General features: G+C 40.6%; 3 protein-coding genes across 4 annotated transcripts in view; all 3 read left to right on the plus strand.

Moving 5' to 3' along the window:
- The first annotated feature begins 448 nt into the window (after positions 1-448).
- Positions 449-9,381, plus strand: sra1 (steroid receptor RNA activator 1). The gene is made up of 5 exons (XM_048543848.1): positions 449-587; positions 1,973-2,101; positions 2,826-3,043; positions 5,711-5,819; positions 6,887-9,381. Exons 1-5 carry the CDS (start codon positions 563-565, stop codon positions 7,039-7,041), a joined length of 636 nt encoding a protein of 211 aa, XP_048399805.1. The 5' UTR covers positions 449-562; the 3' UTR covers positions 7,042-9,381.
- Positions 9,382-9,742: 361 nt separating this feature from the next.
- LOC125458516 (signal peptidase complex subunit 3-like) lies at positions 9,743-27,483 on the plus strand. Its single transcript, XM_048543849.1, has 5 exons — positions 9,743-9,916; positions 19,696-19,760; positions 21,973-22,049; positions 22,350-22,465; positions 27,180-27,483. The coding sequence occupies exons 1-5, from the start codon at positions 9,774-9,776 to the stop codon at positions 27,307-27,309; spliced, it is 531 nt and encodes a 176-aa protein (XP_048399806.1). The 5' UTR covers positions 9,743-9,773; the 3' UTR covers positions 27,310-27,483.
- hmgxb3 (HMG box domain containing 3) overlaps positions 9,804-27,526 on the plus strand; it is a 104,523-nt gene continuing 86,800 nt past the window's right edge. Inside the window, exons 1-2 of one of the 2 annotated variants that reach the window (XM_059650596.1) lie at positions 9,812-9,916; positions 14,732-14,786. The gene's annotated coding sequence lies outside the window, so the exon portion shown is untranslated. Of the gene's footprint in view, positions 9,917-14,731; positions 14,787-27,526 lie in introns of both variants that reach the window. The other variant, XM_059650597.1, reaches the window with a different exon arrangement.

Consider the following 27,526-nt stretch of genomic DNA (forward strand, 5'->3'; position numbering starts at 1 on the left):
CACCCATTGCGACTGCTGACTAGCAGGTTGTGCTTCTGGGCTCTTTATTTTGGAAAATGTCAGTTTGGTGAGAGTTATGGGGAGGCAGTTACCTGTCCAATAGCAGTAAAGCAGCTGTGAAGGTATCAGTTAGGACTTATTCAGGCTACTCTCCTAATATCATCTGGAAGTGCCTTCCCTTTTCATATACATTTGCAGCACCCATCCTTTGTGGTGGAGATGCTCGCCACTCAAGGCTGTTTGGTTCAGTAGGCACAATATGCTGCCCTGCCCCGCACAGCACAGACAGCATTACAGTCTTCACTGTACGGCATTGTTACAATATTTAAAAGATATTTGGTTAAGTACGCGAAAAGGCAAGCTGGTGGGACTAATTTGACCGAAGTTGTATGAGTCTATGGCACAGGGAGCCCGAAGCGCTGCGTTGTACGGCAAATGAAGTCCCAGGCGCCACGCTTTGCGACACTCATTTCCGCCGGCCTTTGCCGTACGGCGACGTTTACAGGATGTGACGCATTTCGCCGGAAGCTAGGTGCCGGCGAGGAGGAGGGACGGCGGCGAAATGTCGGATCTGTTCGTGAAACCCGGTGAGAACCGAGCGGGCGGTAAGGGGCTTCGTGTGGGAAACGGCAGCCAGAGTTCAAAGTGACCCTTCCCTCAGAAGGGTATGGAGGGAGGAGGGTGGTAGAGCTGCCTGGGGAAACAGGGCTCGGATTGATACCCTGGTTTACGTGGCACTCAGGCTGGAGTCAGCAGTGGGCGGATCATTTTGATCACGTCAGTACATTTAAACCTGCTTTACAGAATAAGCAGCACCCAGACCGTATTGTAAAGGTGATTAATACATTTAATGGAAGGAAAATTCTATTCCCCTCGCTGCTAAGCATACCATGTTTAAAGTGCAGAATGCTGGGGAGGAAATAGTCTTGGTCTTTCCTTGAAATGACATCTCCTGGTCAGGAGAGATGATGCTCATTGTCTTTTGCATCAGACACGTTTTATGTAGCTGCCAGTCACGTTCACAGTACAGAATTACCACTTCTGTGGTATATATTTACATAACAGTTTAAAACGTGTGTCAGATGGGTACATTGAAGGGGAAGCTAGGTAAACGCGTAACAGAAACAGGAATGTCAGCGTGTGGAACATTAACGTCAACATAAACCACTTTGGCTAAACGCTGTTGCTGTGTTAAAGTTCTCTGACTGAAAGTTTGCAATGCAAAGATTGACAGGGGTCTAATAATGTTTCTGTGGCTTTTAAGCAGAGTAAGATGAACTTTACTGTCATGTGACCATTGGAGAAATGCATTTCAATGACCACTGATATTCTTACTTTGAAATACATAAGCTGGGACAAAATTGATTTGATCATTTGTCTTTTTAAGAAAGTAATATTCCACCACTTGTCGAGGGGTTATGTGCCCTTGCAATGAGAGTCATGTTACAGGATGAGTGTTTCTTATTTGAGGATTTGATATCAAGTGCATTGCAACAGGTGAAAAAATGTTTTCTATAAATTAAGAGAGTGATTTTAAAAAATAGTAAATAAATTGAGTGTTGCTATGATGGAGCTCCTTTATTTTGGAAGTAGTAGGGCAACTTTCATTTACTCAAGTATTCTGCTTGCTCATTGTTAGGAGCTGTCAATATCTGTCTGTGCCCTCTTGTCCACAACTGACAATGACTTCAATTTACACTTATTTGTGGTTTAATATTTAAAACAAAAAAGACTGTTTCCCTTGCTTGTTAAGGAAATGCTAATAAAATCACACTAATGGTTGGCTTTAGTGAATAATTGTAATTGATCATTGCTTACGGAGAAATTCAGTTTCTTTTGAAAAGAAATATTTGGAAAGATATTCCAAGCATTCTCTATAAACTGCATACATTTCAGGCTTGAAGTGTTCAGTATGTTTAATTTTGGTATCATCACTTATGTGGAATTACTTAATCATTTTTTTTTAAACCAGGAAATCAGGAGCGAGGCTGGAATGATCCTCCCCAGTTTTCATATGGTTTGCAGACACAAGCACAGGTAGGTCCCAGGAAACATTTTCTGACGAAGAGGGTACCGGCACCTCAGCTGGATAAACCAAAAGGTGAGCATTAATTACCACATTACGCATTCAGCCAAAGGCAGAATATCAGTTTGGTATTGGTAATCATAAATATTTGAATTATAGTTACATCAGATTTGAGTGTCAGTTTTTTTGTGATCAAATTTCCCTTTTTGAGACTGTATCTGCTTAGCTATTGACAAAATGAGGAGCAAGTAAGGATTGCTATTTACTCAAATCTGCACTTGCTATTTCTTTGGGGCTGCTTAATAATACAGCAGTGTTAAAATACTTATAACGCTTAGGTGCTCGTGTGTTTTAATCTCATTTTCTAATGTGAATTTTCTGAAGTGTTTTACTGTTTGTTCTAAGGAGATGGGCAGGCAACCCCTCTGTAGGGTGATCCCTTGCCTGTCATTAGGGCTTCTACAGTAGTAAACTGGATCATTTCCTCAATGTAATAATCTCCTGAGACTTGCCATCTGTGCTTTGCTCTGTATTTGCTTTGCACTTCCTCCGAACCACAAATGGGAATTGATCACATGGGAAAATGAGCTTGGGAAACTGCCTCCTACCATTCTGCCCATGATGTAGATATCTGGCAAAACGTTAATTTTGCAGTATTGATTTAATTCTGAAATTACTCCATTCCTGTCTAGTACAAAATGTTATTCTTCTGTGAAGTTCTATCAATTGCATTTATTGTCAGTTTCAGAGTTTTTATTCCCAATGGCTTGATTCTACTAATATATATTTTCTCCTGTAGATTATAGGCTAGCTGGAATTCAGTCTGCAATTATACCATCATGTCCTTCTGTAACCTGTGAGAAGAAGCCACTGCCACCACCTCCGAAGCACTCTGGTTTATCGAATAATTGTAAGCCAGTGCAAAACACTACAGCCATGTCTGATTATGAAGTAAATTTGGAAGATGTTTTAACTCCATTAAATAAAACATTGGAGACTTGTAGGAAACATATAAAGGTAAGTGGAGAATGAATGAAATTATTTCAAAAATTAAGAAATTGCTCCAGGCTTAAGAAATCTCATCTGAGTAGGTTATAAAAATGCTACAGATACAATGCTGTATGACGAGAAGTGGTCAACATAATACTATATAGATATGCACTTGCTCAAATCAGCCACAGATGCAACATTAAACACTTAGCACAACTAAGTACCATAATAGAGAGAAAATGTTGATTCAGGTAACTATTTAATTGCAACTGAGTTTTGTGCCTCAGGAATACTGAACATTAGTCGAGAAGTTCCTCATAAAATGAGAAGATCACTCCAGCATTTCCACACTCCTCACAGCACTTCATTGTAGAGTTAATTTGACAGTTGTGGAAGCTTGGAGGAACAACTTTGCATACACATTCCCAGAGTATCGAATATCCGTGCACACTAGCAAAGTTGATGTATGGAAAAAACACAAATTTTCTACTTTTGTAGAAAAAAATCTCATTCCTCTCTTGAAAACATTCCAAAGGTAATTCACACACAGCAATCATTTGGTATTCCATTGTTAAATTTGCATGTTGGGTAGGCCTTATGTTGACACTTGGGCGCTGCAAACCACAATGAGATGGATGCCACATTTGTAGAATGTAGAATCCCAACAGTGTGGAAAGAGGTCATTTGGCCCAGAGTCCATAATGACCCTCCAGATTATCCCCCCCAGACCCATAACTCCACTTTACCACATTCTGCCCATCCCTGAACAATTGAGCATGGCCAATCCACCTAATCTGTACATCTTTGAACAGTACAAGGAAACTGGAGCACCCAGCTGAAACCCACACAGACATGGGGAGAATGTGGAAACTCCGCACATAATTACTTAAGACTGGAATTGAACATGGATCCCTGGCGATGTGCGGCAACAGTGCTAACCACTGTGTCACCATATCACACAGAACTAAGTAGATTTATTTTTTAACACTGTGCAGCTGGAGGAACACAGCAGGCTGGACAGTATCAGGGGAGCACGAAAGCTGATATTTTAGATTGGGGCCCTTCTTCTGAAATGGGGGAGGGGGAAGGGAGCTCTGAATTAAATAGAGAGAGGAGGGGTGCGGATGGGGAAGATAGGTGGGATAGTGATAGGTGAGTGTGGGTAGGCAGCAGTGGGGATTGGTCAATTAGATGGGAGAGGAGACACAGGCCAAGGAGGCGGGGATGAGAGGAAGGGTTGGTCATGTGTTGCTGGGGTGGGGAGATTTTGAAGCTAGTAAAGTCCACATTGAAACCCTTCCTATTCATATACCCATCCAGATGCCCAGAGATGTTGTAACTGTACCAGCCTGCACCACTTCCTCTGGCAGTTCATTCCATATATGCAGCACCCTCTGCATGAAAATCTTGCCCCTTAGAACCCTTTTACATCTTTCCTTCCCCCCCCCCCCCCACAAACCTTAAACCACCCCACTTCAGGGAAAAATCCTTGTATCTTCACTGTATTCATACTACTCATGATTTTATAAACTTCTCTAAGGTCACCCCCTCATCCTCTGATGCTTTGGAGAAGATAGCCGCAGACTATTCAGCCTCTCTCTATAGCGTAAACCCTCCAATCCTGGAAAAATCCTTAAATCTTTTCAGAACCCTTAACTTTCATAATATCCTTCCCATAGCAGGGAGACCAGAAATACATGCAGTATTCCAAAGTGGCCTAACCAATGTCCTGTACAGCTACATGACCTTCCAACTCCTATACTCGATGCACTGACTAATGAAAGCAAGCGTACCAAACTCAGTCTTCACTATCAAATCTACCTGTCACTGCACTTTCAAGGCTTCTTTGTTCAGCAACATTCTCTAGAACCTTACCATTAAGTGTATAAGTCCTTCCCTGATTTGTCTTTCCAAAATGCAGCATCTCATATTTATCGAAATTAAACTCCATCTGTCACTCCTCGGCCCATTGGCCCATCTGTTTGAGATCCTGTTGTACTGTGAGGTAGCCTTCCTTGCTGTCTAATGCACCACCAGTTTTGGTGTCATCTGCAAACTTATTAACCATACTTCTTATATTCACATCCAAATCATTCATATAAATGACAAAAAGCAGTGAACCCCGCACTGATACTTTTGGCACACACTGGTCACAGGCAACCTGTCTGAAAAGCAATCCTCCACCACCACCCTCTGTCTTTTACCTTCGAGCCAGTTCTTAATCCAAATAGCTAGTTCTCTCTGTATTTTGTGTGAGCTAACTTTGCTAATCAATCCACCATGATGAACTTGTTGAACACCTTACTGAAGTCCATATAGATCACATTCACTGCTCTGCTCTCGTCAGTCCTCTTTGTTAGTTCTTCAAAAAACTTAATCAATCACAATGTGTCAGTGATCACAGATCTTCATATCCTAAATGTTTAAATTTAGTCTGTTGCAAAAGCTATCGTTAATGAATTGACTGATCATGCATAGGAATTAGAGTAGTGCATATGGATATTAAATTAACTGGTAATATAATGGTGGAAACTGTTTTTCACAAGAATGTCAAATTTTTATTTTAAATCAATATTTTGATGGTCACTGTCAAGCTGCATGAAGAATATTGCATCATTTTGAATGTGCAAAAGTTTCAACGTTCAGTGGCAGTAACAGCTAATCATTGAATTTCTTCTCAAATTTTGTATGTAGAAACAAGTTTGTGATGATATTGCCAGAAGGCTACTAATGCTTCAGGACATGTGGCAATCAGGAAGGCTTTCTGTATCAGTCCAGAATAGGATGCATCTGCTCACGCAAGGTAATCTTTCATGATGTCCTATGCTTTGTTCAGTTTCTTATAGAGATACCAGAATAGAATGTGCTGAGAGATTTCATAAAATGCTCTACAAATGTGAGTTGCACTTGTAAAGGCTTCAAAGTCTCAATTTTAAGCATGAGTGAGTGTAACTGTGAAAGCTGTGGGTATAAGGACAAACTTGTAATTTTTTAACTAGAACGTGACTTGAGCAGAAGTAGACTTTGCCCCACCATACTCTGCCTTTCAATTCAAATTCACTTTGCTAACAGACGCCATTTACTTTGGTTCCCTGAGTGCTCAAAGATATGTCTACCTCATCCTGAAATATATTCAATGGTGGAGCCTCTACGTACTTCTGGGTAGATAATTGCAAAAATTTTCAATCTGAAGTGTGAACAGTAAAGAAATTTCTTCTCATCTCAGTTCAAATGGACTGTTAATAAAGGCACTGGCCAGAAAACAGATGCTTTATTCTCCACTAAAGAAGGTAAAATCAGTAAGTAATTAATTCAGCTCTAGTTCTATTAATTTCTGAGCAACTGAAATAGAATTAATGTTTCAGATTGAAATTTCTTCAGAACTGGGCTGAGCTAGAAATAGAATAGGTGTTAAGTCGGGCAAATGTGGGGGATGATAGCAAAAGATTTGTTGGAATTTCGAAATATATTTGTCAAGAAAAACTATTATAAAATGAGAGCCCTTTACAAAATCTCTAATGATGAAATGCTTATTTTAGTCAACTTTTTAGATTAAGTCCTCCATCATGAAATATAGAAACATCTGCCATTTTACTCATGGGGCTTTCATAGTCATAGATCCTGGCAGTGGAATGCAAACAATTCTGTCTATTTTATGCGTTTCTTTTTATTGCTCACTTGTTCGTTTCACTTCACACTGACATCTAGTTCCCCTTCACCTATTCTGCTCTGAGTCACCAAGAGGTGGAATGTGCAACATTTCACCATCTCCTTTCCTTGTCGTCTTCAGCATATCTGTATTGTTGTAAGTAGCATTTGGTTAATGACACATTTAAGTTCTAAGAACATGTTGTATATCTTTGTTGACAGAAATGGAGCACCACAATTGGGATTCTGCCGATGAAATCCACAGATCTTTGATGGTTGACCATGTGAATGAAGTGGGACAATGGATGGTTGGAGTGAAACGCCTCATTGCTGAAACCAAAAATCTACCATCTGACCTTACTGACTGTACAAATTAAAACTGAGACATAAAGAACTGAGGCACTATGTTCAAAATGTTGATGACGGTCCAGTGAGTGTACTGTTCTTCAGTGAAAATGCAGCAATGGATCAAAATTAGAAAATATTGACAGAAGGAATAACAATAACACTTATTAATGATTCCTGTATTCAGCAGGAAAGAAAGCATGTATTCAGGCTGTACTCTATTTTAATACTGTTGAAGAGTTTACAAAAGCACTTTAGCCTTAAAAAAAATGGACTGAGCTTCTCAATGACTTGATCATTCTTGAGCTGCCAGGAAGCTGCTACAATTGTCAAATCTTGTTTGTGCGTTCTGTTTGGAAGGCAAGTGTGTTGACTATATAAGTTTCCTCTGCCACAGGGAATACGGTGAAGCTTCAATGCTACAAACACATAGGACTCTTCCAGAGAAGAGTTTCATCTTTTACTTGGCTTGTCTTCCTGACATCTATAGAAATGAGCTTTCGATTTAATTTTGCTCCAAGTGATTCAAAACTTGTGGCTTTCCTGCTGCATTTTATATTTTTAAAATGATTATTAAAGATTCAAGGTGGAGAGTCATCTTGAAAATTTTGGGTTGCTGTGTGTTTAAAGTGTTTCCCTTTATAGGAGAAAAACTTTTTCTTTCATTCACGTTCATCTGTGTATGCCATTTTCCTTATTTGGAAAGTGTGATTGAATGTGATGAGGTTAGCTGCGTGATTGGCCTAACCAGAGTTCCATTTAAGGTGAAGGTTGTTTTCCTTCCCTTTTCCTAATCAAACTTAGCTTTGGATGTACTGTGGAAAAGTTAGGAGCAAAGCATTGCCCTCTTCTTCTGAAAAATCTGTCCAGATATTTTCTTGCAATTAATTGTAACTGTACAACTGCATTTTTAACCTTTTAACTGTTTTCATAATTACTCAATTTATGAAGTCACTTGTAATGTAGGATGCTGATACTTTCATAGCCAATTTCCCACCATTCCTGGCCTTGGATGTAGAAGAAGGATTTGTCTCCTTGCTCTCCATCCCTGACCAAGAATAATGTCATTGCCTTTTCAATTAATAAAAGAAGAATGTGGTTAGTATTTTCTTATGATTCCTGCGAGAGAGGCTTTGCAAAATGCAATCAGAATCCTCATCACAATTAAGTGTTCTTTGAATTTTTGTTCATATCATAGTGATCATGTTTCTAATTTTGCCAGATAGCAAAAGAACAAAATGGTTGTGGGTTGAATGTATTAGCGAATGTGCTGTATCTGAGTATCCTGGATACATGGATAGGGAAAGGGAGCTGGCAATAAGGGTCAGTCTATCTTCATTTTATCCTGAAGTTGTGAAAGTGATATCGAGTGTATATTAACACGTCAAAGGGATATTTATTTCATTCTCTTCCATGAAGTTGAGGAAGGCAAATCTCTACCGGTCCACACAAACACGTACATTGTAGCATAAGTCTGCAATTCCATCAGAAGTCTGACTCTTTATAGAAAGGATGAAGAAAACCTGGCCTTATAGCATTAACTACAGCTCTACATCCAATTGAGGTTATTGAACATGGATTAGTTTTAAAGAAATGCAATGGATTCTGGCCTTTGGACTTCTTTGAAGCCTTTTTAATAAATAGATCAGCATAAAAGCTATGCTCATGCATGTCAGTTATTAAGAAATTCTATTGAGCTTAAGTGACCAATGGAGAATCCTATTTAGTTTGAATTGATCACTTTTTAGAGTTTGATTCAGTTTAGTATGTTTTTCTCAGATTGAATTTAAACATTGAACAAAATCAATTGATAAAATTTATCGTTAACCCTGGAACATTTGAAATTTCAGGAATTAGGTTTTATCCAGTGACCATAATACATAGTAAGAACTTTGTTATCTTGATTACTTTTCAACAGCAAATATGACCTGATCTGTTGAGCCTTGCTCATATCCAGTGCCATTCATTTTCAGTTGTGTTTCTAACTTGAGGCATTGTGTTTTTGTTTTTCTCCCAGCAGAAACAAATAGCTGCACATAATTAGTGATAATGGGAACTGCAGATGCTGGAGAATCCAAGATACGCTGCACATATTTAGATTTTTTTTCTGTAGTTTGCTACTTTTGCTGCTGCCGTCTCACTTTTTTGTGAGGAAGGGTCACTGGACCCGAAATGTTAACTCCGATTTCACTTCACAGACGCTGCCAGGCCTGCTGAGCTTTTCCAACAATTTCTGGTTTATAGCATCTGCAGTTCTTTTTGGTTTTTATCTCACTTTTCTTTTGCTGGATGTTGATGGTTAAACTTCATAGAATGGATCCCTACCCAGAAATGAATGCTGTCAGTGGATCATGGTTAGGTTTTAGATTAAATTAAGGATCAAACTTTCTCATGGAAAGCTGTGTGTCGTGTTTTATTTTATGCGGGGGGTGGGGAGTGGTGGCAATCTGAGGCGTGTTGAAATGTTGGGCTGTGTGACCTCATTTTATGAAGAAGTGCTGGGTTGACGCTCAGCCTTCCTGAGGCACAAAAGTCTGCAATGAAAGCGACACCTGAAGGAGACTCCTGTCTCTATTATAACATATTATAGGCCAGTAAATGATGAATGGGAAATCTGGTGCAAGATAAAAGCCCATACAGAGAGGGCAGCGGGTGTGGTTAAAGAAGGGACTGGGAACCTTTCTTCCGGGTTGCAGCGGGTGGGCCGGACTGTTTTGTGCGTTGGGGTGGGAAACTGGATTAATATCTTAGATGCGCGGGGAAGATGAACAGTTTGACGTCGCGGTTTAACTCGCTGTTGGCCTTCACAGTGATGGTGATGGCGGCGCTGACCTTCCTGGTGTTCCTGAGTACAGTATTCCAGCAATCCCGGGTACCAGTCAGCATCCGTGTGAGCGGCATCTCTCTGTGAGTGTGCTATCCAGCAACCAGGGCCCGCTAGTTTAGCTCCTCACCCACACACCATTACCCGGGAGGGGTGGGGATGTGTGGACTCTTCTCCTCTGGACCCCAGTGCAAACCGGGCCGTGGACCTTGCCCTGTACCATTTTCATCCCGGTCACAATTGTGGGCAAAGGCTGAAGAGCTTTTCTTCCTTTCAGGACGAAGGCTGGCCTAAAACAGGCAGCTTTTCAGACTTAGAAGATAATAAAATGTGAGGCTGGATGAACACAGCAGGCCCAGCAGCATCTCGGGAGCACAAAAGCTGACGTTTCAGGCCTAGACCCTTCATCAGAGAGGGGGATGGGGAGAGGGAACTGGAATAAATAGGGAGAGAGGGGGAGGCGGACCGAAGATGGAGAGTAAAGAAGATAGGTGGAGAGTAGAGTATAGGTGGGGAGGTAGGGAGGGGATAGGTCAGTCCAGGGAAGACGGGCAGGTCAAGGAGGTGGGATGAGGTTAGTAGGTAGATGGGGGTGCGGCTTGGGGTGGGAGGAAGGGATGGGTGAGCGGAAGAACCGGTTAGGAAGGCAGAGACAGGTTGGATACAGACTCATCCATGTGCATCAGATGTTGAAAATTAATCTAGTCCCATTTGGCCCATAACCCTCTTTCAACCCTTTGCATTCATATACTCGTCCAGATGTCTTTTCAATGTTGTAATTGTACCAGCTTCTACCACTTCCTCTGGCAGCTCACTCCATACACGCACCACCTTCTGTGTGACAAAGTTGCCCCTCAGGTTCCTTTTCTTTCAAATCAGACCCCTCTCAACTTAAACCTATGCCCTCCTCTACCCTGGGCAAAAGGCCTTGGCTCTTCACCCTACTGATGCTGCTCACCATTTTATAAACCTCTATTAGGTCATGCCACAGCCTTTGACACTCAAGGGAAAAAGGCCCAGCCTATTCAGCCTCACCCGATACCTCAAATCCTCTAATCCTACTTGAAACCATTCCTGTAAATCACTTCTGCCCCCTCTCTTTCCAGTATATTCACATCCTTCCTGAAATGTGGTGTCTACAACAATAGACAATATCCCAGCTGAGTTCTAATAAGGATCTTCTACAAATGTGCTTCTAAGACTTTGCTGATTTACATTTATAAAGCATTAGAATTATTTTACAGCACAGAGACAGGCTATTCCCTTGACACTAACAGATTCAACACAAAATAATTTTTTGTATCCCTCCGCATATCTCTTTATTCCCTCACACGTTTCTCTTGCTTCCCCTGAACACACACTATTTGTCTAGACCACTCTATTTAGGAGTGAGTTCCATGTCCAAACCACTGGTCTGAATAAAGAGGTTTCTTCTGTGTTTCTCATTAGATTTATTTGTATCTCATGTTTACAACCTCATCCACAACTGGAAAAAACTTCTATCTAACATATCAATCTCCAACAAAACCTTGAAGAGCTCTCTCAGGACTCCTTCTGCTAGTTCTTTTCTGGAATATACAGCGTCAGACTGTTCTGTTTATCCTGTGATGGTCTCAGAATAGTTACAAAACAGAATGAGGCCATTTAGTCCTAAATCTGTACTGACCTGCTCGAGCAACTCCATAAGACCGTAAGATACAGAAACTGAATTAGGCCACTTGGCCAATCATGTCTGAACCACCATTTGGTCATGTCTGATATGTTCCCTACCCTATTCTTCTGTCTTCTCTCCAAAACTCTAATTCCCCTTAATAATCAAGAACCTATCTATCTTTCTTAAAGACACTCAATGACTTCACCTCCACAACCATCTGCGCCAATGAGTTCCACAGATTCGCCACTGTCTGGCTGAAGAAATTCTTCCCCATCTCAGTTGTAAAGCCCTTTGGTCCTAGTATTTCTACTTGGGAAACATTTTCTCTACATTCACTGTATCCAGGCCTCTTAGTATTCTGCAGGTTTCAATCAGACACTGCCCCTGCCCCCCCACCCCATCCTTCTAAACTGCATCAAGTACAGACCTCGAGTACTCAAACTCTCCTCCTTTGAAAAGCACTTCATCCCAGGATGATTCTTGTAAACCTACACTGGAACCCTTTTAATTCCAGCACGTCCTTCCTTAGAAACGGGGCCCAAAACTGCTCTCAGTATTTCAAATGCAGTCTGACCAGAACCTTATACAACCTCAGCAGTACATATCTGCTCTTGTGTTCTAGTCCTCTTGAAGTGATTGCTAACATTAAATCAGCTTTCCAAAATGCAAACTGAACCTGCCTGTGAACCTTAAGTGAATCCTGAACTTGGAATCCCAAGTCCCTTTAAGCTTCAGATATCTGAACTCCCTCATTGTCCTGCAATTTCTTTCTCTTTCATTCCCTTTTAGAAGCCTCAGTTGACCCTGGCTCCACCACACTCCCACACACTACATTCAGCTCCCAACTGCTCATTGGATAATAAGTTTTTTTATCCTCACCTTACCTTTGATTCTTTCGTCATTCACCTTAAATTGATATCCTCTGCTTCTCAACCCTTCCATCAATGAGAATCATTTCTCTCTATCCAGGCCCTGCAGGATTTTCAGCTCATTGTTTGATCAAATTTCCTCTTGAAGGGGGACAGTCCCATCTTTCCCAGTGAACCAGTACAAATTAAGTGGATGCTTTTTAATTTTGATTATTTAGCATCAAGGCAGGTGTCTCATCCACATAATGGTGGAGCAGGGACCTTGTGGCAAAGTTGTACAGCATGGAAACAGACCCTTTGGTTCAACTCGTCCATGCTGACCAGATATCCGATACAGATCTGGTCCTATTTGCCCGCATTTGACCCCATCCCTCTAAACCCTTCCTATTCATATACCCATTCAGATGCCTTTCAAATGTTGTAATCATACTAGCTTTCACCACTTCCTCTGGCAGCTCATTCCACACATGCACCACCCTCTGCATGAAGAACATTGCTGCTTAGGTCCCTCTTATGACTCTATTCTCCCTGTCACCTTAAACCTATGCCCTCTAGTTTTGCACCCACCCAAACCCAGGGAAAAGACCTTGTCCCTTTACCCTATCCATGCACCCCATGATTTTACAAGCTGCTATAAGGTTGCCATGATTTTATAAGCCTCTATAAAGCTCCCCCTCAGTTTCTGATGCTCCAGGGAAGATAGCCCCAGCCTGTTCAACCTCTCCCTATAGCTCAAGCCCTCCTAAATAGATTAACTGGATAGATGATGTTTCTATTTGTGCAGGGTCCAAACCCAGAGCCCACAAATACATCTTCAATAATTAACTCAGGAGTCATACCAAGGAATGGTAGACTAGATACTTGCTGCTGCAAGAAATAAGACCATAAGGCATAGGAGTAGAAATAGAACAGTCAGATCATTGAGTCTAAAGTGCTGTTCAATGAGATTGAGGGTGACCTGATAATCCTCAACTCCAATTTCCTGTCTTTTCCCCATAACCTGTTATTCTCTTGCTGATTAATAACCTATCTCAGCATTGAATGGACTCATTGACCCTGCCTTTACAGACTTCTGCGGTAAAGAATTCCACAGAATCAGTACCCTCTCAAAGAAGAAATTCATTCTCATTTCTATTAAATGGGTGACACCTTACTCTGAGAATATGCCATTTGGACCTAGACTTTCCCAGAAGGGGAAACGACATTGCTACAACTACGCTGTCAATTCCCCTAAAAATTGTGAATCTTTCAATAAGGTCATGTCTCATTTTTCAAACCCTGATGAGTACGGGCTCAGCTCACTTAATCTTGCAATATGGTCCCTCCAACATCTGGGGGCAAACTACTGAAGCTTCTCTGGATTGCCTTCAGTACCAGTTTGTTTTTAATCAAAATTGATTTCTTTATTAAATCAAAAGATGAGGCAAGGATGAACACCTTGATGAATGTGTTTCCAAAGCTGTTAACTGTGTTACAATTGGGGAGTAGGTATCAATCCACCACTTTGCACAAATTTCAGAACTCACTCAGACAAAATTTCAACCATTAGCAGTCTGCCAGAAGTTACTGCTGAAACATCCAATATCTTTCCTTAGATAAGGGGAACAGAGGTGTTCACAGTACTCCAGCTGTGATCTCATTAATGTACTGCATATTTTAGCAAGGCTTCCCTATTTTTACAGAGATAGCGAGAGCTGCAAATGCTGGAGTCAGTGTCAAAACAGTGTCGGAGCTGGAGAACCACAGGAGGTCAGGCAGCATCAAACGAGCAGGAAGGTCAACATATCAGGTCAACAAACCTAAAATGTTGACCTTACTGCTGCTCTGATGCTGCCTGACCTCCTGTGTGCCCCCAACTCCACACTATTCCCTATTTTTATACACTATTCCCTTCGAAATAAAAGCAAACATTCCATTAGCCTTACCTATTAACGACTGAACTTGTCTGCTGGCTTTTTGTGAAGCATGCCCAAGAACCCCCAAATTTCTTAGTGTTGCAGATTTCTGTAGTTTTTCCACATTTCATAACATCCAGCTCTTATTAAATAACATTCTTCCTGTCAAAGTGCATAATCTCATAATTCCCCTTATTTTATCCATCTCCCAAGCTTTTGTCCACAATTGAGATGCAACCAGCTTAGATACCTTTTAAGGGGAAATTAAGTAAGGAGATGAGGGTGAAAGGAATAGAGTGAAGTATTGTTACAGTAAAATATTGCTGTAAATCTGAAATAAAATACTGGAGCAACTCAGCAGGTCTGGCAGCATCAGTAGAGAGAGAGAAAGAGTAAATGTTTCAATTCCGATATCACTTTGCTATGTATGCTGAAGAGGCATATCAGAGTTGGAACAGTAACTCTTTTCTCTCTCCACAGATGCTGCCAGACCTGATGAATTTCCCTGGAATGAAATGTTAGTCAAGTGAATGAAGTAGGTTGGGGGATGCTAGCATAGACCAAATGGCGTGTTTCTGGGTATTCTGTTTTTAGTGCTTCTTTTTCTAACACAGCATAGCTGACTTATTATTTTGATTTCAATTTGAATAACCTGATAATTTAGAAGACTCTTTTATGTAGGGTTTGATGTGGGAGAGCTTCTAAAAGTTAATTCTGATCAAATTTTTAATATCTCTGCATCATAACTTCAAGGTTATAGATTTATGAATTTTAGTATCCCAGTCATTAATAACTTGATACCTTTCATGTATGTCATCATTCATAATACGGTTCTGACTCAGGACAGGAGAAACAGAAATTCTGTTAGATTTTGTTTTGCACAACTTTGAGAAATAAGTTACGTTTGTTTAATGCCTTTTATGTAACCAGTTATACCACGCTAATTTTCATTGAGTACAGGGAAAGATTGAATTAAAAAGTGATCGCAAGTGATTGAGGATAAAGAGAGTTGGGCGAGGAAATTAGGTTTCAGACATATTTGAATTACACAGCTATGGTGGCTGAAGTCTCTGACATTCATGGTGGAGCAGCAGAAAGAGAGAGGTGTCAAGTGACTAGTTATCAGAAGAGTGTGTTATAGATTATAGAGTGAAGTAAAGGTGGAATGTGAAGATTTTGAAACCGAAGTGCTGATGCATGTGGAGCCAGCAAAGGTGTAAAATGTTGGTGTTGATTGTGTTGGAAAACAAGGAGCCTACAAAGCTCTAGATTATTTAGCCATCTGTGGATCAGAAAAAACGAAAATGTGTTTGTGGTGTTGATGGTACAATTAAGAGGTTTGACCACGGAGAATTTGGGCAAATGATGTTTAGTAAAGTGGGTTTGTTGTTTGAGCAGCTTAAGGTTTGAAGTGGTGATGGTACTGAGGAAGATGCTGGTCTTTTGCCTCAGAGACAGTGTAGAATTTTTATTGAATAATGTTGTCCTATTGGCCTTAGCTTAATGTCATTTTAGTTATTTACTGTAACAAAGATTCATTTTTATATTTGAAATTTAGTTCTGCCATTAAGGTCAAAGTTTTTCTTTAGGGGGGCGGCACAGTGGCTCAGTGGTTAGCACTGCAGCCTCACAGCGCCAGGGACCCAGGTTCAATCCCAGCCTCGGGTAACTGTCTGTGTGGAGTTTGAACATTCTCCCCGTGTCTGCATGGGTTTCCACCAGGTGCTCCGGTTTCCTCCCACAGTCCAAAGATGTGTAGGCTAGGTGGATCGGCCATGCTAAATTACCCGTAGTGTTCAGGGAGCGTGTGGGTTATGGGGGATGGGTCTGGGTGGGATGCTGCAAGGGGCAGTGTGGATTTGTTGGGCCAAAAGGCCTGTTTCCACACTGTAGGGAATCTAATCTAATCTAATATTCTATTCCTTAACCTAAATTTTCTTTTAAATAAACATGTTGTTAAATAACTTGCAGTATTGTATAGTTTAGGAAATCGAAGCCATTTTTTCAAATCCTTTCCTGGTTTTTCTGTCCTGAATCTTCCAGCTCTGATGCCTTTTGAGCAGTATCCTATTGTGAAAGATACCAATCATTGCTGGAGTACTTGGAGCAGGCTAAGGCAAAGCTTTTGATTATTATTCACCAAAGACTCCCCCCTTGGTCTGTTGACTTTGTGGACTAGTACGAATGAGGTTTAAGAAATGAGTTTTGTTTTCTATCCCAAAAAGTAATACTTGCAAGGATCTCCCTCTGAACATCTCTCCTTCAATATGTTTCAGACTTGTTATGTTTTATTCATCAGAATTTGTATTTTTATTGTAATTAACTGACTGTGTTCCTCATTGTAATCTGATCCTCTAATCCTGTCATTTTACAACATATCCTACTCATATGGTTCACTGATGTCCTTTAGGTAAGAAACTGCCATCTTTACCTGGTCTGACCTACATGTGACTCCAGACCAACAACAATGTGGTTGACTCTTAACTGCCCTCTCGGCAATTCGGGTTGGGCAGTAAATGCTAGCCTAGCCAGTGATGCCCTCATCATGTGAATGAATAAAATGTCCATAATCACAAACATTGTGAAAGATTATTTGAGACTGACGCATTGTGTATAAAACCTGTTTTCTTTATTTGTTTGTTGAATTTGGCCATCACTGATTAGGCCAGCAGTTATTAAACATTCATTGAAAAGCTGCCTGACATAACCATTGTAGTCCTTGGGGTGCAGGTACACGCATGGTGTTTTTAGGTAGCAAGTTCCAAATTTTGACCTAGCAACAGTAAGGGCGAACTGATTTTGTTCGAGAATGGAGTTATACAGCATGGAAACAGATCTTTCAGTCCAACTCGTCTGCACCAACCAGATATTCTAAACTGATTTAGTCCCATTTGCCAGCACGTGGCCCATATCCCTCTATACTCTTCCTATTCATGTACCCATCCTGGTATTTTTAACTGTTGTAATTGCACTATTCTCCACTTCCTCTGGCAGCTCGCTCTATACACGCACCACCTTCTGCATGAAAAAGTTGTCCTTCAAGTCCCTTTTAAATATTTTCCCCTCACCTTAAATCTATGCTATATAGTTTTGGACTCTCTACCCTAAGAAATAGACCTAGGCTATTCACCCTATCCATGCCTGTCATGATTTTATAAATCTTAATAAGATCACCCCTTAGCCTCCGATGCCAGGGAATAAAAGCCCGAGTTTATTCAGCCTCTTCCGGTAGCTCAAACCCTCCATTGCAGCAACATCTTTGTAAATCTTCTCTGAACCCTTTCCAAGTTTAACAACATCTTTCTTATAGCAGGGAGACCAGAACTAAATGCAGTATTCTAAAAGTGGCCTCACCAATGTCACGTGCAGCTACAACATGACGTCCCAACTCTTATACTCAATACACTGTCCAATAAAGGTGAACGTGCCAAATGCCTTTTTCATCACCCTGTCTACCTGTGATTCCACTCTTGGCAACATTCCCCAGAGACCTACTATTAACAGTATAAGGCCTGCCCTGGTTTGTGATATCAACAAGCACATTTTTCTGAATGAAGCACCATCTGCCACTCCCAAGCTCATTGGCCCACCTGATCAAGGTCTAGTTCTGAGATATCTTACTTCACTGTCCACTGCACCAATTCTGGAGTCATCTGCAAACTTATTAATCATATCTCCTATATTCACATCCAAACCATTTATATAAATGACAAAAAGCACTGAACCCAGCACCGACACTTGTGGTACACTGCTGGTCACAGGTCTCCAGTCTGAAAAGCAACCCTCTATCATCACCCTCTGTCTCCTACCTTCAAGCCAATTTTGTATCCAATTGGCTAGTTCTCCCTGTGTTCCATGTGATCTAACTTTGCTAACCAGTTTACCATGTGGAACCTTGTTGAACATCTGTGGCTTGGATAGGAACTTGCTGGTGGTAATTTTCCTATTCTGTTCTTCACATGGTAGAGACCATGGTATGGGAAGGTGCTGTCAAAAGAGACTGGGTGATTTGCTGTGATAATGGGAACTGCAGGTGCTGGAGAATCCAAGATAACAAAGTGTGGAGATGGATGAACACAGCAGGCCAAGCAGCGTCTCAGGGGCACAAAAGCTGACGTTTCGGGCCTAGACCCTTCATCAGAGAGGGGGATGGGGAGAGGGAACTGGAATAAATAGGGAGAGAGGGAGAGGCGGATCGAAGATGGAGAGAAAACAAGATAGGTAGAGAGGAGAGTATAGGTGGGGAGGTAGGGAGGGGATAGGTCAGTCCAGGGAAGATGGACAGGTCAAGGAGGCGGGATGAGGTGTTAGGTAGGAAATAGAGGTGTGGCTTGAGGTGGGAGGAAGGGATGGGTGAGAGGAAGAACAGGTTAGGGAAGCAATGACAGGCTGGGCTGGTTTTGGGATGCAGTGGGGGGTGGAGACGAGCTGGGCTGGTTTTGTGATGCACTGGGGGGACGGTACGAGCTGGGCTGGTTTTGTGATGCACTGGGGGGAGGGGACGAACTTGGCTGGTTTTGGGATGCGGTGGGGGAAGGGGAGATTTTGAAGCTTGTGAAGTCCACATTGATATCATTGGGCCGCAGGGTTCCCAAGCGGAATATGAGTTGACAGTGCAAAGGTAGTGAAGAGAATGAATGTTGAAATTGATGGTTGCAATAAGATTTTTTTTGGATAATCGTAATGATTTGTTCTACAAACAACAGAGAATTTTTGATAGATTTGATATCCTAAATAGTTTAATCATGAATTTCCTGTAATTTACTATGACAATATGTGCAATAATGATGCTAAAACACAGATAAACTTGCTTTAAATATATATCCATTACTTTTCCATCCTATGAGCAGTAGATTCCCTCCACTAATGATGTCATCATCAATACTCTGTCAGTGTGGATATCATCATGCATGAATGATACTACTGCATGGATTTGATTGTTGGATACAGCACAAAGTGTCAAATTAAAGTCTAGTAAAATGTGGGCTTTGCTCTTACACTTTATAATATTGGAATAAATTAAATTGCTAGCCAGTTGCTATCTACCTGGTAACATGTATTCACACTGTCTAGAATGACAGTATTTCAAAAATTACCTAAACGAAGCCACAAGTGAATGGTGTGCAAAGACAAAGACAAAGCTTAAAGCCTCTTCAGGTCTAGCAAATATTTCAAAATGCTGAAATTTTGAAAGAGAAATCCTCTAGCCTTTTGCTTATGTAAAATGTAATGGGTGTATACTAGAACATTGCCAAAGTGATTGACTACCTATTTTGTTACCTATAAAATAAGCCTTTTTGATTTCTGTATTTTTCATTCTATACTTAAAAAAGAAACTTGAAGTAAAGCCTCGTCTGCTGTAAATATAGAGGATATAAGTGGATAGTACAGTATGAGAGGAAGAGTGCTACCTGTGCTTTGAAGCTTTTTTGTATCTATTTCAGAAAACTATATGAAGACTACACTGGAAACTATGATTTAGGATCTATAAATTTTAGCATTTTTGTTGATATCCTTTTTTTCATAAGTGATTCACTCTTTATGCTCGTCAAACTGAGAACTTAGACATCAACAGTCCTAAGTTAGGTAAAGGAATGTTGGAATTGCTAAATGGTAAAAGACCAAAGTCCATCTGGATTATCTTCTACCATAATAGTGTAGCATGTTATAAATAAAATGTGTGTCTTGTTATGGGAAGTTGTTTACAGCTGGCACCTACACAGAAACATAAAAAAATCCCTGGTCTGTTGAGTTCCTCACACAACCTGAAACACAAGAGGCATCAGTATCCACTCGCATGTCATCATAGAACAAATATTTGAGGCTAACTCGGACAAAAAAAAAACACAATACCAAAAGTAACAAAAAAAATTGTAAAAATATCAATAACTTGACGAAACAATGGGGGAACAGAGTAATCCAGAGGAGAAATGAGGAAACATTTTGTTCTGCAGCAAGTTGTTAGAAACTAGAATGCAATGGCCCATCAAGTATTCTCTGCTATTCAATTACATTGGGGCGATCTGATTATCCTCAACTCCACGTTCCAGTCTTTTCCTTGTCACCGTTGAATCCCTTAGTGATTAGAAATCTGTGTCTCAGCCTTAAATTTACTAAACAACCCAGCCTCTACTGTAAAGAATTCTCCAAATTTACCACTATCCAAGAGAAATAAATCCTCCATTACGCTGTGTTGAATGAGTGATTCCTTATTCTGGGATTATGCCATCTGATCCTAGATTTTCCCACAAGGCGAAACAACCTCTCTATATCTACCTGTCAAGCCCCCTAAGAATCTCACATGTTTCAATATGGTCTCCTCTTCTTCTATAAAATTCCAATAGAGTACAAGCGTAACTTGCCAATCTCTCCTCACAAGAAATTCCTTCCATACACAGGAGTAATCTAGCATGCAGTATCTGAAAAAATCTGTACCGATTTGGGGCAAGCAATGGTCTAGTGATATTTTCACTGTACTTTTATCCAGTTATGAGTACCTAGGTTCAAATCTGGCTATGGCAGATCATGGAATTTGATTCCAATAAAAATCTGGAATTAAGTGCCCAATGAGGATCATGAATCCGTTGTCCATTAAATGTCAGGAAAAACCCATTTGGTTCACTAATGTCCTTTAGGGAAGGAAACTGCCATCCTTACCTGGTCTGGACTATATGTGACTCCAGACCCACAGCAATGTAGTTGACTATTAACTGCCCTCTTAACAATGAAATATGGCCTACCTAGTGAAACACTCATCCTGCAAATGATTTAAAGGAAAAATAGATTGAGTAGAATCTTTCAAAGGAAGCAAAATAGAAAAAAAAGAACTAATATAAAAGAGCAGAGAGATGGTAAATTTTGTAGCTGTTTCAAAGAGTCAATATAGATACAATAGTCAAATGGCTTGTATGTTTTTGATCCAAGATGTGAAGCAACAAAGCAAGTTGTGAAAATGATTGAGAATCATAGACCCAAAGTTACCTGTTCTTTCCAAGCATTTTATATTTACCATGTAATATATTGCTCGTACTTATTTTGGAAACTAGTTTATGAGACAACTTTTAGTTTGGATTTTCTATGGTTGGTTTATGTGATATGATCTTCTCCCACCATCTCCTTATGGAGCCTGTTCTGTGAATTTACCACTCTCTTGAGTGGAAAAGACATTATAACATAGTTAGATGCACAGTGAAGCTAGCTATCCCCTCCATATGGTATGATCCAAACTCAAAGGCAGTACTTAGTGAGTAATGTTTTTTCCTTTCACACTCCAGGCATTCCATGTTATTTGGATTGAAAATGCATATATAATGGTATTAAAGCTGAATCATGGTCACATTAGCTTCATGCAATACTCCTGCAGCCCACAACAAAAGGGAGGTTCATCTCCTCACTCTGAAATGTACTTGAACCAACATACTTTATGTAGACAAAGCAGAGTCTACATCTCACCACTGAATTCTGTTAACCATTTAAAGCGTTATCCCATTTTATTAGTTCTGAAAGTAGATCGCAGGAACACTTATGCTTCTCTGCTGCTTTGAATAGCTACTTTAAAGAAATATGAATAGGGCTAAGAAAATGAAATTCAGAGTACAACCTGGAAAGAAGCTATTGTGAACTTTCATTTGGTAGATCATGATTTTATCTAAGCAGTTGCAGTAGAGGACTTCAATTGTGAGTTTATTCTGAACCTATATTTTCTTTAACCATTTATTTACATCTGGGACCAATATTCAACTGGAATGTTAAGCAGCTTTTCCTATATCTAACTGCAGAATATGCAACTGTGAAGAATGTAAGTTGAATTTGTGTAGATATTATGCAGTGCAAATGGTCTAAAATACATCTATTTGGATGTGCTGTTTCCATATTCTTTCCTTTAAGCATTATCCATTTATGTATAATCCATTTTTTCAGTAACCCAATTCCTATTTAGTATTGCACAACAGTATATTCCTGTTTAATTGTGCCTTGCAATAATACTTACAATGATAGTATGTGCAGTCATGGGATTCCTTCCTGCACCTATTTTTATTAGTTTCTTGAAATCTGATAATTCCCTTGTATTTTTGTTCTGTGCTCACTTACAACTTAGAAGTTGAATCAAGTGGTTCTATGGGATAAAATTCTTCAGCGAGGAGAGAACACTAGACTTAATCTTCAGAATATGAGCCCTAAATATTTATTCTTGGATGATGGAAATGGCCTGATGTAAGTGAAAAATGTTTTTTATATACAAGAAGACAGAAGTGAAATATTATTGGTGAACTATACAAGCTTTCTCATTAAGTGCATTTTGCTGCTATAGGATTCAACATATTGAAGGGTTGACATTTTGCATCAATTATTGTCTGAATTATAATCAGACCTTAAAGTAGGTTAAATAAGATTAGAATAAAAGATTGTATTTCTCAGCTTTAGTGTTTCTAAATTATCCTAAAATTTGATTTTTGAGAAGCCTAAACTACTAACTATATATCAGTTTGTTGAATAACACTCATGAATAATTTCCAGGTTAAATTACTGAGCACTTAGAAATGCTCAGAATTATCCAGCATGAATTTGCTAAGGTTGAGTAATACGGAAACTTCAGACCTTTTGCAAATTAAATAAATGAGAGTTTTGAGAAGCCATAAGATAATATCTCTTGAGTGGCTTGTCTAAACAAAAAATGAAACTTTTAGGATAGGAAAAATGTGGTAGCTATTTTGGAATGTAGGGTTGATAGATCAGAAACAAGGAATGAGAGTTCACCTAGATAAGAGTGTGAAGCTGGAAGAACACAGCAGGCCAAGCAGTATCTCAGGGTCACAAAAGGTGACGTTTCGGACCTAGACCCTTCATCAGAAAAGGGGGATGGGGAACTGAGCGGAGGTGTTCTGCAAAGCAGTCCCCAAGCCTTCGCTTAGTTTCCCCAACGTAGAGGAAGCCACAATGGATACAGTATACTAGATCGGCAGATGTGCAGGTGAACATCTGCTTAATATGGAAAGTCATCTTGGGTCCTGGGATGGGGGTGAGGGAGGACGTGTGGGGGCAAGTGTAGCACTTCCTGCGGTTGCAGAAGGTACCGGATGTGGTGAGGTTGGAGGGGAGTGTGGAGCGGACAAGTGAGTCATGGAGGGAGTGGTCTCTGTGGAAGGCAGATAAGGGTGGGGATGGAAAAATGTCTTGGGTGGTGGGGTCGGATTGTAGATGGCGGAAGTGTTGGAGGATGATGCGTTGTAACCGGAGGTTGGTGGGGTGGTATGTGAGGACGAGGGGGATTCTCTTAGGGCGGTTATTGCGGGGGCGGGGTGTGAGGGATGTGTTGCGGGAAATGTGGGAGACACGGTCAAGGGCGTTCTCGACCACTGCAGGGGAGAAGTTGTGGTCCTCGAATGCGGCCATGTGGGATGTGCGTGAGTAGAATGCCTCATCCTGGCAGCAGATGCGGCGGAGGTGAAGGAATTGGGAATAGGGGATGGAATTTTTGCAGGGGTGTGGGTGGGAGGAGGTGTATTCGAGGTAGCTGTGGGAGTTGGTGGGCTTGAAATGGACATCAGTTTCCAGCTGGTTGCCTGAGATGGAGACAGAGAGGTCCAGGAAGGTGAGGGATGTGTTAGAGATGGTCCAGGTGAACTTCAGTTTGGGGTGGAAGGTGTTGGTGAAGTGGATGAACTGTTCGAGCTCCTCTTGGGAGCAAGAGGTGGCGCCGACACAGTCATCAATGTAATGGAGGAAGAGGTGGGGTTTGGGGCCAGTGTAGGTGCAGAAGAGGGACTGTTCCACGTAACCTACAAAGAGGCAGGCATAGCTTGGGTACCGGCATGGGCGGTTGGTGGGGTGGTATGTGAGGACGAGGGGGATTGTCTTAGGGCGTTCTCGACCACTGCGGGGGGATGTTGCGGTCCTTGGCAACAACCGCCCGAAGAGAATCCCCCTCGTCCTCACATACCACCCCACCAACCTCCTGATACAACGCATCATCCTCCAACACTTCCGCCATCTACAATCTGACCCCACCACCCAAGACATTTTTCCATCCCCACCCTTATCTGCCTTCCGCAGAGACCACTCTCTCCATGACTCCCTTGTCCACTCCACACACCCCTCCAACCCCATCACACCCGGCACTTTCCCCTGCAACCGCAGGAAGTGCTACACTTGCCCCCACACCTCCTCCCTCACCCCCAACCCAGGCCCCAAGATGACTTTCCATATTAAGCAGATGTTCACCTGCACATTGGCCGATGTAGTATACTGTATCTACTGTACCCGGTGTGGCTGCCTCTACATTGGGGAAACCAAGCGAAGGCTTGGGAACCGCTTTGCAGAACATCTCCGCTCGGTTCCCCATCCCCCTTTTCTGATGAACAGTCTAGGCCCGAAACGTCAGCTTTTGTGCTCCTGAGATGCTGTTCGGCCTGCTGTGTTCATCCAGCTTCACACTTTGTTATCTTGGATTCTCCAGCATCTGCAGTTACCATTGTCTCTGATGAGAGTTCACCTATGTTGCTTAAATTGCAAAAATGATAAATTCCAAGAATCAGTGGGGGAAAAAAAAAATCAAAATTTGCTAGTAACATATGAGAATAGTAAAACAATTTAGGACAATGTAAAGAGGAAAAATGGGAATTTGAGTGACATAAGGTAGCTTCATGAAGAGAAATGTAATAAATCCACTGATCCAACTTTTTTTTTTCCTGACCCATTACTCGTTGACATTTTAAATTGTATTCTCTCAGGCATACCTTCAAAATTCACCCTTTGAGTACAATATTAGTGACCAGGTTTTACCATGAACTCTGCATTTGATTCTCTCCAAAGAACTCTGTCTTACAATAAATAACCCTCGGGCAAGTCCCACGTGGGATTAGTGCAGTTTGTCATAATTGTTCTGCAGCTTTTGGGACAATTAGCCACGTAATCTGCTCCAACATGTCTTGTCTATTGTTCAGCTTGGTGACACTGTTCATGCTTGGTTTCATTCTTACCTCTAACAGTGACTTTTCTTGCTATGTTTCAATGGATTATGAGCAAACAAAGAAGAAAGTGGAATTAAAACCACAGCCATATCAACCCTGATCTTACTGAATCAGAAACAGGTCTGAGGGCAAGATGGTCTACTCCTGCATCATATGTTCCTGCACCATTAACTCTGAAAACTCCCTTCTTGAGTCATGTTCATCATTTACATGCTGTCTTTTGGTGACAAGATCCAGAAACTTAGTACATGAATGCTGACGATGCCCACACTTTCTCAACTACTTCTTTCAACACTCTACTCTGTCATACATCCTGGATAAGGCATAACATCCACCAATTAAACATCAGTAATCTCCCTCTCCCACCAAAATCTGGATTGAACTGTTCTGGCAACACATATAAATCCTTTTCTGACTCTGAGCTGGGCTTCTGATTCCATATCTTCTCCATTGTGAGAAGTACCAACTTTACCTTCCAGACAGCTCATTGGCACTTCTGGGTCAGCTAATGTGTTGTTAACTCCTTTGTTCATGTTGTTTCACCTTAAGATCCGACTAATCCATTGCTTCTTGGCTTTTTCACTGTCCTTAAACTTCAGCTCATTGAAACTCTGCTACCCTAGCCTGCATTAAGTCTACTTCCCCCATCACCCCATGCTCAAGTGTTTCAATAATGATTTTAACTGTTCTCATCAAATTCCTTTGAGCCATCAACCCCTATTTCTGTAACCTTGTCCAACTTTCATAAATCTGCATTCCTTCTGTCTTAGCCTCCTGTGCTCCCTGAAATCCCCTCGTAATTGGGAGCCTTCCTACAGATATCCTGGCCCCAAGCTCTGGAATTTCCTTCCTAAACTTCTCCATCCATCTCTCTTAAGATTCAACTTGAAAGCTGTGTTTGTAAATCTATTTTGCATCATTGTTCTCTTCCTCACCCTACGTAGTCTTCTTTGGCTCAGTTTTTTGACTTTCATGTTTACATTTCTTTAGACACTTTATGTTAAAGGAGCGATATAACTACAAATTATACTTGGGGAGGAACAATGAAACAATATGTTCAATGAGTGTAAATTCACTGATGTGAATGTTTAGATATCGAGCTTCAAGTACAGTTTTCAATATTTCCACAATATTGCTTATTTGTTTGTTTTCACTGCTTCTGCAAGGTATTCTTATTTCTGCTTTTCTTCCCATTGAAATGATCAGGAATCTGTATTAAACATCCAGTACAGGATAATTAGCTTGAGCATAACAATTAATCCTGTGGCACACTGACTGATTAAGTTAGCTCGGGCCTGTTTAATGCAGTCTACTTTGTTTTTGTGCAGGTGAATGCAAACTGTTGTGGGAATTGCGAAGCTGTAGTAGCTTCAGAAGAAATAATTAAGCTGCTACACAGTAAGAAGGTGCATTTTACTGTGCCTTTAACATTAAATTTTGCGAGTTGCTTCACAGAAGGGTTATCAAAATAATTTGGCACTAAGCCAAATAAGGAGACCAAAAGGTCTGTAAAATTGCAAATTTTGAGGAGCATTATAAAGAAGGGTGGAGATAGAGTGTTTCAGGGAGAAATAGAGTTCAGAATTTAAATAATGAATGCATGACCATTTGTGGTGTTGCATTTAAATTTCAGAATTGCAATAAGTGCCTAAATAGTGTTGGTATTTTTCTGACATTGTGATGATTTTTCTGTATCCCTTCTTCTCCACTGGTTTCATATTTTTTGAAAAAATAAAGATAATCTGCTATTAACTATAACTGTCATTCCATGGTGCAGGAACAGTACTTAAGTGATGTAGCTCAGAACAAATGAGAACAATTTTCAACATATTCTAAAATGAATCTAAATATCCAGCACTGACAAAACCATACTCCTGGAATGTTTATACAATTGTGCTTTGAGCAGTGTCAGCTTTTGTTGACCTTTTTCACTTTCTTTCTGTTCTTCCTCCCCCTAGAGGAAATAACGTCTCCTTGTCTCTTGCATGGAATATTGTTCCAAATGCTGGAATCTTGTATCTGATACCTGCTTCTGGTCACAAAGTAATACCATTACCTGAAAAATATGAAAATGTCAGAAGTTGTTGATAAAAAAAATTGGTTACAGGTCTAACTATGAGACTCAACAAAATTTGGAAAACTACTTTAATTGCAATGTCTAAAACTTTTATAATTTAACTAAACAATGCACAATGTTTTTAATAAAAGACTGCTGAAGAAAATGCACCAACATCTTTGCTTAGATTATTTTTAATAGTTGTTTATCTGTGGTTTGGTTCTTTTCATGCACAGTGATGATTATACT

The sequence above is a fragment of the Stegostoma tigrinum genome, chromosome 13 (genome assembly GCF_030684315.1).
Source record: "Stegostoma tigrinum isolate sSteTig4 chromosome 13, sSteTig4.hap1, whole genome shotgun sequence".
In the NCBI taxonomy this organism is placed as follows: Eukaryota; Metazoa; Chordata; class Chondrichthyes; order Orectolobiformes; family Stegostomatidae; genus Stegostoma; species Stegostoma tigrinum.